This window comes from Primulina tabacum, chromosome 3 (assembly GCF_025594145.1).
Source record: "Primulina tabacum isolate GXHZ01 chromosome 3, ASM2559414v2, whole genome shotgun sequence".
In the NCBI taxonomy this organism is placed as follows: Eukaryota; Viridiplantae; Streptophyta; class Magnoliopsida; order Lamiales; family Gesneriaceae; genus Primulina; species Primulina tabacum.
This window is the reverse complement of record NC_134552.1, coordinates 24044607-24058791: the sequence shown is the minus strand read 5'-3', so window position 1 is coordinate 24058791 and position 14185 is coordinate 24044607. Positions and strand designations below refer to the sequence as shown.

At 38.1% G+C, this 14185-nt stretch overlaps 1 protein-coding gene across 1 annotated transcript; it reads right to left on the bottom strand.

The window, feature by feature from the left end:
* Positions 1–279: 279 nt before the first annotated feature.
* On the bottom strand, positions 280–13288 carry LOC142538606 (uncharacterized). Its single transcript, XM_075643918.1, has 6 exons — positions 12457–13288; positions 11867–12006; positions 11569–11752; positions 10839–10961; positions 10092–10334; positions 280–287 (listed from the first exon to the last, which is right to left on the bottom strand). The coding sequence occupies exons 1-6, from the start codon at positions 13286–13288 to the stop codon at positions 280–282; spliced, it is 1530 nt and encodes a 509-aa protein (XP_075500033.1).
* Positions 13289–14185: the final 897 nt, after the last annotated feature.

Below are 14185 nucleotides of genomic sequence, written 5' to 3'. Positions count from 1 at the left end.
CAAACTGGTGGCAAAAATGAAGAAATATCGACAGCGCTTGCACGTTGATGATGAGGTGGACATCTTCGCAGATGAAGGTGTCTACCTACTAATGTTCCAGAAGGAAAGGAAGATCTTAGAACAAATTGCTGCATCAGATAGATTCCTTAAGACTTCCACCGGAGTTTTAACTAGTTGGTTGGCCAAGTGGAGGTCTGCTGTTGAGGAAGAATATTTCACTGTACTCCGTGCTTATTACTTTTAAATGAATAATATGTTTATCTAGTTTATCTTTGTCTTTTATCTTCCTACAAGAGTTAATCTCATCATTTGATAAGTAAATCACGAACTGAACATAATAGATGACACAAATTAATTAACTACTGATATATTAGCAGTAAAACTGATTAGGATAAATCAATAAATCCAAGTATATTGCGAAAGTAAAAAAACTTAGTCTCGGGCAATGGCTTGGTGAAGATGTCAGCTGCTTGTTGTTCAGTTGAGACATATTCCAGTCTTATGTCATTCTTCAAGGCATGATCTCTGATAAAGTGATGCCTGATATCTATGTGCTTGGTCCTAGAGTGAAGAACTGGGTTGTAGGTAATAGCAATCGTGCTTGTATTGTCACAAAATATGGGCGATTCTTTGGCAATAACTACATAGTCTTTCAGTTGTTGCTGAATCCAGAGCAGTTGAGCACAGCAACTCCCTGCAGCAAGATATTCTGCTTCAGTTGTGGAAGTTGCAATGGATGTCTGCTTCTTGCTGAACCAAGAGATTGGTCTATCTCCTAGAAATTAACATGATCCACTTGTACTTTTACGATCAAGCTTACATCCTGCAAAATCTGCATCTGAATATCCTACTTGATTGACAGAGGAGTCTTTAGAATACCATAACCCAACATTTTGAGTGCCTTTCAGATATTTTAAAATACGTTTGGCAGCTGAAAAATGTGATTTCTTAGGGTTTGCTTGAAATCTAGCACACATACAGACAACAAATACAATATCAGGACGACTAGCAGTTAGGTACAATAATGAACCTATTAAATCTCTATAAAGTTTCGCCTCAACTGATATTCTCCCTTGATCAGTGTCTAGTTTGACTGATGAACTCATGGGAGTATTTGCAGCTGAACATTATTCCATTCCAAATTTCTTGAGCAACTCCTTCGTGTATTTAGTCTGACTGATAAAAATGCCTGTCTCCAGTTGTTTCACTTGTAGTCCAAGGAAAAATGTCAGTTCATCCATCATGCTCATTTCAAATTTATCCTGCATCAACTTAGCAAATTTCTCACATAATTTGGGGTTAGTTGACCCAAATATAATGTCATCAACATAAATTTGAACGAGTAAAATGTGATCATTCTTTGAAAATTTGAACAATGTCTTATCAACTGATCCAATAAAAAAATCGTGATCAGTTAGAAATTTTGAAAAATTTCATATTAAGCTCTTGGAGCTTGTTTAAGACCATATAAAGCTTTGTTCAAATGGTAGACATGATCAGGAAAAAGATGATTGATGAAACCTGGAGGTTTTTCAACGTAGACCTCTTCTTGCAACTGACCATTTAGGAATGCGCTTTTTACATCCATCTGGTAGACTTTGAAATTCTTGAATGATGCATATGCAAGGAATATTCTGATAGCTTCCACTCTTGCAACTGGTGCATATGTTTCATCACAGTCAATTCATTCTTCTTGCCTGTATCCTTGTGCTACCAGCTTCCCTTATTGCGCACAACTGAACCATCAAAGGCTTTTAAATGATTTTTGCCATTGTAAAGAATAAAATATCTGCAACCGAATATTTTGAAGTAAGAAACCACCCTTTTTCGTCCATGCCAGATCTCATAAGGTGTTTTCAAATGATTTTTATTAATCATCGATATGTTCTGAGTATAACACGCAGTGTTTACTGCCTCTGCCCAAAATCTTTGAGAAATACCAGAATCAGCAAGCATTGTTTTAGCAGCTTCTTTAAGGGTTCGATTTCTCCTCTCAGCTACACCATTTTGCTGAGGAGTTCTAGCTGCTGAGAGCTCATGCTTAATTCCAGCATTTTCTAAAAAATTTGAAAAAAATTTGATTGATGAATTCAGTTCCTCGATCAGATCTGATTCTATCAATTCCAACTGATTTCTCATTTAATAGTCTTTTGAAAAGCTTGATCAGTTCTGCAGCAGTTTGGTCTTTGGATTTGAGAAAAATAACCCAAGTAAATCTTGAAAAATCATCCACAACCACCAAGGTGTATTTCATTCCCTCTAAGCTCATGACTGGTATTGAACCAAATAGATCCATATGTAACAGCTCTAAGCATCCGGAAGAAAATTTACGGCCCTTGTTTCTAAAGGAAGATTTTACTTGTTTACCAAACTGACGTGCTGAACAAATTTTATCTTTGGTAAAATACATTTTGGGCAAACCAGTGAAAAGATCGTGATTACTCAGATATGCAATAGATTTAAAGTTAAGGTGGTTTAATCTCTTATGCTACAACCAGTTTTTAGAGGACTTTGAAGCAATAAAACATACTGGTGCATAAGGTTGATCATTTCAACTGACTTTGTAAGTGTTTCCACACCGTTTGCCAGTTAAGATGACCTCATCAGCTGAGTCTCTGACTAAACAAGAATGTTTGTCAAACTGAACTGAGAATCCATTATCGCATAACTGACTGATGATAATCAGATTATACTTGAGATACTCAACTAATAAGACATAATTAATGATAAAGTTACCATGGATAAGCTTACCCTTACCCACAGTTTTACCTTTGGAATTATCTCCGAAACTGATGTTTGGTCCAGTATACTTGATCAGTTGAGATAACAAGTTTGCATCTCCCGTCATGTGTCGTGAGCATCCACTCTCCAAGTACCAGATTGATTCCTTGCTTGTACCTGTTACCTGCAATCACACACAAGATATAATTTTGTTACCCTTATTTATTTGGGTTCTGCACTGATTAGTCCTTTAGGAATCCAGACTGGGATTAGTCTGACTGACTGTCCAGTTGCTGTATTGTAGATGGTCTTTCTCGATTTGTGTGTGCTTGGTGTGTAGTGAGCAGATGAGACAACATGTGATTTAGCTTTATTCAACTGATTGTTCAGCCGATATCTTTTCTGAACTGGCTTGCTGTTATAGTAATTGGAGTAGCCATTTGAATAATTTCTGCTGGATCTTTTTGACGACTGACTGCGTGACTCAGCTAAAACTTTTGGGCTATAGGCAATACCATATCTTCTAGCCTTGTTCGTACTTTCAGTGGACTGTTCAACCAGTTTACTTGGCTCAATTTGTTCAGTTTGTTCTTGTACCACAACTGATTTGACAAAGTGAATGTATTTCTCTTTATCCATATTCAGTTTTTTTCGAGTATCATTGGAATATATTTCATCTTGGTTGCTGAACCCTAAACCAGTTTTATCAGTAACTGATTTCTGTGAGTTCTGCATTTCATTTAATGCAACAGATGATTTGTTCCAAGCATGAATAAGCTTAGTTTGCTTTGAATTCTCAAGCATCTACTTCTGAATCATTGATTGATTCCTGCTTCTTTCAGCATTAAGCTCAGCAAACTCCCTTTTTAGACTCAACACATCAACTGATTCATCAGTTTTAGTTTTATTGTCTATGAGATCAATTTGCTTTGCTCTGGCCTTTTCAAAAGATAAGGCAAGCTTGTGGTACTCATTAACCATGTCACGAAGAGTTGAAATGAGTTCTTCTCTAGTGAAATTAGTTGAGGTGAAGTCAAATACCTGTTGACTGCTTGACTCCACTTCTGTATCACCAGCCATTAGACACTTCACTTCCTCTTCACCATCACTGGAACTGCATGAGGTTTCTGGTTCTGACTCCTCTCTGTCAGTTTCTGCCCATTTAGATTTACTTTCTTCAGCTAAGAGCACCTCATGCTTCTTCCTGAAAGACTTCTTATCATCCTTGGATCTCCTTTTGTGCTCATATGACTTCTTCTTTCTTTCAGTTGAGCCTTGACTGTCCTTCTTGGATTTGGGATAGTCAGCAATGAAGTGACCGGGTTTGCCACAGTTGTAGCAAGCATTTGATTCCTCTCTAGAATTGTTTCTCTGATAATGCTTCTGGAAGTTCCCTTGATTCTTCCTCATAAACCTTCCAAAATTTTTGATGAACAATGACATAGCATCATTGCTCAGTTGATCAGCAGACTTCTCGACTGAACCAATTGATTCTGTTCTGACAGCAGCTAAAGCAGTTGTGGCTACTGGAGTAGAAGGTTCTCCTTCTCGAGTTTGCAGCTCAAACTCATAGGCCTTCAGATCAGCGAATAGGTCATGAAGCTCAACCTTGTTTAGATCCTTGGAATCCCTTATTGCCATGGTCTTAACGTCCCACTCCTTGGGAAGACCTCTGATCACTTTTAATGCAACTTCTTTGTTGGTATACACTTTTCCAAGTGCATTTAGCTCATTGATGACACAGCTAACTCTTTCGTCATACTCATGCATCGATTCTCCAGCTCTCATCTTGATATTGTCAAACTTCTGAACAGCAACATAAAGTTTATTCTCTTTCGTTTGTTCATTTCCTTCACAAAGTTGGATCAGTTTTTCCCAAATTTCCTTAGCTGTGTTACACATCTTGATTTTGATGAAAGTTACTTTATCCAGCGTTTTGTACAGTATATCCTTTGCCACATTGTCCAAATTTTCTTTTCTTTTATCCTCAGCAGTCAATTCCACTATGAGCTTTTCAATCTATGAGGTGCCCTATCGGTGATTGCAACTGCTGTGTTGGCTTTCAATATTTTCATCGGCCTTCAGTGATGACATACCACATGTCATCATCTTTTGCAGCTAAGTGAGCCTGCATCCTGATTTTCCAATCATCGAAGTCTTCTCTAGAGAACATAGGGATTTTATTGAAAGATGCCATGATAATCAGTTTGAGTAGAAATATTCTGAGACGAGATACAACTGCTCTGATACCACTTAAAAGGATCGGTTAGAAGGTGATAAGTTTTTAGAAGGGGGGGGGGGCATTGAATAAACACTCACGGATTATATATTCTTTTCGAATATTGAGTTCAGTTTAGTGACAAACTGACACTCGGTATCTCGTCAATCAATAACAATCAGTTTAACTAAAAAAACAGTTGCGGAAGTAAACTGACTGAGAGATAGAATAACTAACTGAAAATAGTAACTGAAATAAAAAGCACACAGTTTGTTTCTGGATGTTCGGAGAATAGAATAACTCCTACGTCACCCCTTCTATCACGAAGATAGGATATCCACGAAAAGACTTTGATCGAATACAAGAGTTGTACCGACCCACTTCAGTTTGAACTTAACACTGCCAAAACTGAAACTCTTAGTTCACAAAAACATTTACAGTGCGTGACTGAATTTAACACGACTGAATGAATCTAACAATGATTTCAAAGTGTTGATGAAACGTCTGCTTATTCGTTTTACTTAAAAAGTACTAGATTTCTTTTTTTTTTTTACCTCACATAGCATCGGCCGAACCACCAAAAATTACATAAAATATTTTTGACATCATTTTAAAATAAATCAACCATCTAACATTTGAAAAGTATAGCCCATACTATAACCTCTCAAAAACCACTCGCAAATAAAACGTCGTAAAAATATCTTTAACATTACTTAAAATCATAAATCATAACTAGTGCGGAAAACTAGCGTCGGTCCTCGGGTTATGTGTGTAACGTACCGTACTTTTACTACTTCAAAATTTGCGGAAAAATTAAAATTTTTCTTAAACATAAAATTTCATACGGTCGTCACTTGTCATTTAACTTAATAATATTAAAATCAACATTCCCAACTAATATTTTCCAACAAAGTACTTATTTCAAATCATCTTACATCCAACATAAAAACATAATATTTTAAAGTTTTCATAAAACATGAACATAGTGGTCCTCGGGTTTAGCCTTCCGCTCAGTCCAAGCCTGCCCCTTGGTCGCCACCTCCTGTCTCCTCCATAACGTACTCACCTGCATCGTTCAAGTCTAGTGAGTCTAAAGACTCAACACGTATAAACTGGGAATAACGAGTATTACATAATAAAACCACATACAACTTCAAAATATAACATATATACTTGAAACTTAAACTTTCATAATAACTTTGAACTCTCATAAACTTCTTTGAACTTGAACATACATACTTTGAAACTTGAACTTGCATAATAACTTGAACTTTCATAAACTTGAGCTTTGCATAAACTTTGAACATACATGCATACATAATATGACGTGCCATCACATAAACTTTTCTTTAAACATGCTTTCATACTTCGACATACTTAACTTCATCATTTTGCGTAGAGGATGTTTCAAAGCAAGTGACCCATAACATAATAAATGCCTGATCAGACAAACCACAGTACTGGGCTAACAGGGACGTATCCACTGCCACATACATGAGATCCCTGTTCATAATTTAATAGGCCAGTTGATCCACGTTCTTAATTTAACGCTTCACAACCACGATCTAACCCGTTCTTAATTTAACGGGCGGATTGGTCCCCGTTCATAATTTAACGCTTTCCAATCTTAACTTCAAACCCGTTCATAATTTAACGGGATGGAGAGGTCCTCGGCCACGTTCACCGACTTCCAAACCCATTCACTTTTGGTCACAAGACATTTAGCATACCTCAAAAACTTCAAATATTTTATTTGCACGTCATACATACTTACTTTGTATTGAGGGATTCGTTGGATGTCAATCGGGTCGTTGCTGCAACATACTAATATGAATACATAAACTTAACTTGTACAACTTAAACGTAAATGTCATGCTTAATCCCAAGCTAAATAAATTCTTAGAACATTCTATAATTTCCCATGACATAACCCTGTAAAACATCATATTAAACCATGGTATAAAACCTCAAATCAAACCTTAAATAATAAAAGAATATACCTAAAATCTGAAGGTACACGGACCCCGTCCCTAGGTCCGTATCATGGTCCGTGTCCGTGCGCTTAAAAATTGTTGTGATGAAATAAGAAGGCACGGACACCGTGCCTACCTCCGTGTCCGGGTCCGGGTCCGTGTCCGCTCTGTTCGACGAATTATTTTATGAAAATTTTGCGACATGTCTATTCTCCCAATTAACACATAAGGCATCAAGATTCATCACTATGAGACCATTCTAGGACACCATAACAATGAACTAAACTTTTATAATCACCCTACAATTCATACGACCCAAAATATTGTCATTTATATTAAAGTTTATTTCTTACAACATCTTAATAATTCAAGCTCTTAACGACATGAATCAAAACCTCAAAAATACTCTAAACATCATTACTAACTTTCTTATATGCAGCAACGATCACCCGTCGATCCCCAACAAAGCCTGCAACATAAAAACTTCAAGAACATATTAAAATTCATAACTTTCTTGAAACACGATTTGAGCAGTCATACTAAAAAATCCATAACTCACTCGTTTTTAATCCAAATAACTCGAATTTTATATCAAACCGAACGTATCAAAAAGATCTACGTTTTTGTAATTAAAAGTTTTCTCAAAATATGTACCGAAAAATCGCAGTTTACGAAAGAACAGCGAAACATGAGTTTTCGGATCTAAAAATAGCAGTCATACTAAAAACACCATAACTCACTCGTTTTTAATCCAAATAACTCGAATTTTATATCAAATCGAAGGCATTGAAAATTTCTACGATTTTCACGTTGAAAGTTTTCTCAAAATCAATACCAAAAAATCGCAGTATTTTACAGAACAGCAAAAACGTGAATTTGGTGATCCAAAATTGTTTCAAACTTGATCTAGACGTGATTGCTCAAACTTCTACGCATCACACATATAATTTTTGCATAAATAACAACACAACGCATAATATGACAAGATCGATGCATCAAGAACAGAATATACGTGCCTTTTGATATTTAAAAATACCGAAACGACGATACCGAAGCGGGGATGATACGGGAGACGATCCGGGACGAACTTAGCTCAATTTCTTCAAAGAAAACTTACTAAATATATGCTGGAAATTTTTAGAGGAGATGTGCTCGTTGAATGAAAAAAAAAAAAAGAAGGAAGAAAATGAAATAAATAAAATGAGAGAGGAGTGTTTTAAAAACACAACCTTCTCTTTAGTCAAAAAATTTAATAGCATGTTTTGTTTTGTGTTGTGTGTGTGTACGTGTATATGTGTGTGTAAATGTGTGAGTGTGTGTGTGAGTCAAAGTGTGTGTGCTTGTGTGTTGATATATATATGTGTATATATATATATACCTACATATATATAAACAATTGTAACATATGTATTTAATATACTAAAAAATCTATTTAAAAACATTTAACATACTAATTTAAAATAAATCTCATATTAACCCCATTATAAATTTTAAATTTAAATAAGATGCACAAATACTACAACTTTAAAATTTTAAAATCAATTAATCATTTAAATAATTAAGCTCTTAAATTACTAAAATTAATTAAATTATTTAAAATACTCCATCCTTATCTTAAATAAAATACTGCATTAAAATTTACTAAAAAAAAATCGTCCCTATCTCCTTTCCTCGATCTCGCCTCGAATAATCGCCTGAAACATAAAACTCTAGAAAACATTTTAACATACATTAAATAAACATAAATAATTAAAATAATAATTTCATAAATTAAATATATGCATGGATTTTACGTATACTATTTTGGGCTTTACAATATCTCCCCCCCTTATAAAAATTTCGTCCTCGAAATTAAGTCTTACCGAACAACTCTGGGTAGCGGATTCTCATATCTGCTTCAGCTTCCCAAGTGGCCTCCTCCACTGATTGATTCAGCCACTGGACTTGGACTAACTTAGTCGTCTTATTTCGAAGTCTACGCTCTTTTCTGTCTAAAATTTTAATCGGTCTTTCCTCATAAGACAAGTCTGGAGTCAACTGCAATGGCTCATGGCTCAGAACATGCGAAGGATTTGCTAGATACTTCCTCAGCATCGAAACGTGAAATACATTGTGCACTCCGGCCAAATTCGGCGGTAGGGCTACACGATAAGCTAGTGTTCCAACTCTGTCAAGAATCTCGAACGGTCCAATAAATCTCGGACTCAGCTTACCTCTCTTCCCAAATCTCATAACACCCTTCATAGGTGCTATCTTAACAAATACATGATCACCTACAGCAAATTCAAGATCTCTCCTTCTCTTATCAGCATAACTCTTCTGACGACCCTGGGCGGTCTTCATTCTGTCACGAATCTTAACCACCACATCTGCAGTCTGCTGAACTATTTCTGGACCAAGTTCTGCTCTCTCACCAACTTCATCCCAATGAACTGGCGATCTGCACTTTCGTCCATACAAAGCTTCATAAGGAGCCATACCTATTGATGATTGAAAACTGTTATTGTAGGTAAACTCCACAAGTGGTAGTTTAGACTCCCAAGTCCCATGAAAATCAATCATACAAGCTCTCAACAAATCCTCTAATATCTGAATCACTCGCTCAGACTGGCCATCTGTCTGAGGGTGAAATGCAGTACTGAATAACAATTTCGTCCCCATGGCTGCATGTAAACTTTTCCAGAAGAACGATGTAAACCTCGGATCCCTGTCTGACACAATAGAAACTGGAATCCCATGCAAACGAATTATCTCCCTTATATAAAGCTCCGCATACTGCGTCATGGAGAAAGTCGTCTTCACTGGTAAGAAATGTGCTGACTTAGTTAGTCGATCCACTATAACCCAAATGGCATTGGATCCTCTGACTGACCTCGGCAAACCAACAACAAAATCCATGGTGATATTCTCCCATTTCCACTCTGGAATGGGAAGTGACTTAAGCATCCCTGCTGGTCTCTGATGCTCTGCTTTCACGTGCTGACAAGTGAGACATTCTGATACATATCTGCGGATATCTCGTTTCATCCCTGGCCACCAATACAAAATTTGCAAGTCTTTGTACATCTTGGTACCTCCTGGGTGAATAGAATACGGAGATGCATGTGCCTCTGACAAAATATCCTGTCTGATTGAATCACCACTAGGCACCCACATTCTATCTTTGTATCTCACAATACCATCTGACACTGTGTAGAGAACACTGCCCTTCGCTTCATCTTTTAGTCTCCATTTCTGTAGTTGCTCATCTGAAGACTGTCCTGCTCGAATACAATCTAGCAAGGAAGATTTGACTGTCAGATTAGACAGCTTAGGAGCTTTGCCCTTGCGATAAACTTCCAAGTCAAACCTTTGAATCTCATACTGAAGAGATCTCTGAGCTGATAAATGAGCTATGACTGCAATTTTTCTGCTCAATGCGTCTGCGACAACATTAGCTTTTCCCGGATGATAGCTAATTTCACAGTCGTAATCCTTAACCAGTTCTAACCAACGTCTCTGTCTCATATTTAATTCTTTCTGTGTGAAGAAATATTTGAGACTCTTGTGATCAGTGAAAATCTGACATTTCTCACCGTATAGATAGTGTCTCCAAATTTTCAATGCAAAAACAACGGCTGCTAACTCAAGATAATGTGTCGGGTAGTTTTTCTCATGTACCTTCAACTGTCTGGAAGCATAAGCTATGACCCGACCTTGTTGCATCATTACTGCTCCTAAACCGAGCTTAGATGCATCACTGTATAACACAAAATCTCCTTGCCCTGATGGCATGGCTAACACTGGTGCTGAAATAAGAGCTTGCTTCAAAGTATCGAAACTCTTCTGACATTCATCGCTCCACACAAACTTAGCATTCTTCTTAGTAAGTGAAGTGAGTGGCACTGCTATCGACGAGAATCCTTGAATGAACTTATGGTAGTAACCAGCTAAACCCAGAAAACTTCGGATCTCATATGCATTCTTTGGTTCAACCCATTCCTTGACAGTTGCTACTTTCGCTGGATCCACCTCGATACTACTACTAGATACTATATGACCCAAAAACGCTACATTTTCCAACCAAAATTCGCACTTACTGAATTTCGCAAATAACTTGCGACTCTGAAGAATCTGTAAGACTATCCTCAAATGCTGGTTATGTTCTTCATGGCTCTTCGAGTATATGAGGATGTCGTCAATAAATACTATGATGAACTGATCAAGATACTGATGGAATACTCGGTTCATTAGATCCATGAAAATAGCTGGAGCATTCGTTACTCCAAACGGCATCACTAAGAACTCGTAATGCTCATACCGGGTCCTGAAAGCTGTCTTGTGGACATCTGCATCCTTCACTTTCAATTGATGATATCCTGATCGAAGATCTATCTTAGAAAATACAGTAGCTCCTTGCAATTGATCAAACAAATCTTCTATTCTAGGCAATGGATACTTATTCTTGATCGTCACCTTATACCTTATTTAACTCACGGTAATCGATGCAAAGCCTCATGCTCCCATCTTTCTTTTTCACAAATAGTACCGGTGCTCCCCAAGGTGAGAAACTTGGGCGAATAAATTCCTTGTCCAGAAGCTCCTGTATCTGTTGCTTGAGTTCTAACATCTCAGCTGGAGCTAATCTGTATGGTGCCTTAGAGATTGGCACGGTACCTGGCATGAGATTGATGGCAAACTCCACTTCTCTATTCGGTGGAAGTCCTGCAACATCATCTGGAAAGACGTCTGGAAAATCTCTGACTACTGGAACATCTGATATAGATGGAGTGGTTACATCAGGTGCTGACACAATACTGGCCAAGAAAGCCTGACACCCTTTGGAAATCAATCTCCTCGCCTGTATACAGGAGATCATGCGAGGAAAATTCCTCCATCTAGCTAGCTTAAATAGAAACTGCTCCATGCCTAATGGTCTGACCAACACTGATCTCTTCTGAAAATCAATAAGAACTCGATTCTTTGTCAACCAATCCATTCCCAAAATGATATCAAACTCTGGCATTGGCAATATAATCAAATCTGCATACACCAAGTGACCCTGCAGTTCTAGATCAATATCTCTGACCACACTGGTGGCTAACAACTCTTCCCCTGATGGAAGTGTCACTGAAAAGTTCACGTCTAGGCCAATGGACTTGATGTCCAAATGATTAGCAAAGGTCTCCGATATAAAGGAGTGAGTGGCTCCTGAATCTATCAGTGCAGTTGTGGCTAATCTCTTTATGAAAATATTTCCTGAGAGATGTTAGCACAACACCAAACTTATATCCCAAAATACTAGCAATTAACTTAAAGCATAGTTGAAATCAATATATTCCAAGTCAATCTAAAATCTTACTAGTACACTAATAATCTCAAATAAAATTTCCACGTGCAAGGCAAATAATACCGAGCTTAAATAGAAATGATTACCGGTCAGTAGTGTAGTGTCTGGGTTCGCCTCCTGTGCGTGCATGGCGAATACCCTCCCTTGGGTTGGCTGCTTCCACAGAGGACACTGCTTCAGCATGTGATCCGTAGATCCACATTTAAAACACTTGCCTGATCCATACAAGCATGGTCCTGGATGCTGGCGGTTACACTTCGGGCACATTGGGAAAACAACGGGCCTCTGAGGCGCCCCCTGCTGCTGGATAGGACCCTTGCCCCTAGGTGGTCCTTGGTAAGGCTTCTTCCCAGGCTGCCCCTGAAAAGATTTCTTGTACTGGGGTCGCTGATGCTGATGCTGTGGCTGCGGTGGTGCCTGGTAGGGCCTCTTGCCCAACCTATCAGTCTCAATGTCTCTCTGGTCTTGCTCTGCTGCCAGAGCTCCAGAAACGGCAGCTGCATATGTAGTAAGGCCAGTTACTCTCACATCACGGCGTAAGACTGGCCGCAAACCACCCATGAAATGCCTCAGTTTTGCTCGAGCATCATTAGCTATGAGTGGCACAAAGTAGCAACCCTGTTCAAACTTTCTCACAAACTCAGCCACACTACTATCTCCCTGTCGTAGTGTCATAAATTCCGTAGTCAAACGGGCCTGTACCTCCTCAGTGAAGTACTTAGCGAAGAACATCTCTTTGAATCCATCCCAAGACAACATCGGCAAATTAACTGCCACCGATGCACTGTCCCACCATCGTCTTGCATCCCCTGCTAGGAGAAAAATGGCACATCGGACTCGATCCACATCCTGCAATTCCATATACTCAAAGATCACCTCTATAGACTTAACCCACTCTTCCGCCACCATAGGATTCGTAGTCCCTGAGAACTTCTGAGGATTCATCTTCTGAAATCTCTCGTACACTGCCTCCGGTTGAGTCCTCGGTCTTGTACCTCCTGCTGCTGGAGCTGGATTCCCCGCAACCTGTGCGAAGAACTGCGTCATAGCTGCAAGCATCTGCGCCTGCATATCTGGAGGTGGAGGAGGAGGAGTGGCTCTTTCCCCATCACGAGACTCTCGGTCCTCATCCCTAGCTCCACGGGCAATCAAACGTCTAGGAGCCATACTGTTCTAAAATTACCCAATACGTAAACCCAACATGCATATGAACATGATATAAATAACATAGGATTCACGTAACTGAACTTAAAAGTATGGACATGCTGAAAATAATAACTTAATGCATACTACACTAACATAAATCTTTGAAAACTTAAAACTTACAGACTTGAGGTGTGACCTTATGAGCTTCTTGCGACTGGAAGTAGGCATAACCCTTTACAAGAACACCGCTCTGATACCAACTGTAACGTACCGTACTTTTACTACTTCAAAATTTGCGGAAAAATTAAAAATTTTCTTAAACATAAAATTTCATACGGTCGTCACTTGTCATTTAACTTAATAATATTAAAATCAACATTCCCAACTAATATTTTCCAACAAAGTACTTATTTCAAATCATCTTACATCCAAAATAAAAACATAATATTTTAAAGTTTTCATAAAACATGAACATAGTGGTCCTCGGGTTTAGCCTTCCGCTCAGTCCAAGCCTGCCCCTTGGTCGCCACCTCTTGTCTCCTCCTCAACGTACTCACCTGCATCGTTCAAGTCTAGTGAGTCTAAAGACTCAACACATATAAACTGGGAATAACGAGTATTACATAATAAAACCACATACAACTTCAAAATATAACATATATACTTGAAACTTAAACTTTCATAATAACTTTGAACTCTCATAAACTTCATTGAACTTGAACATACATACTTTGAAACTTGAACTTGCATAATAACTTGAACTTTCATAAACTTGAGCTTTGCATAAACTTTGAACAT

Coding starts and splice junctions, on each gene's coding strand:
- LOC142538606 (XM_075643918.1), bottom strand. CDS start 13,288: ATGACGCAGTTCTTCGCACAGGTTGCGGGGAATCCAGCTCCAGCAGCA. Junction 12,007..12,456: donor ACCATGCTTGTATGGATCAG/GCAAGTGTTTTA, acceptor CACTTCCATCAG/GGGAAGAGTTGTTAGCCACC. Junction 10,962..11,568: donor TGCCATCAATCTCATGCCAG/GTACCGTGCCAA, acceptor TGGAAAATGTAG/CGTTTTTGGGTCATATAGTA.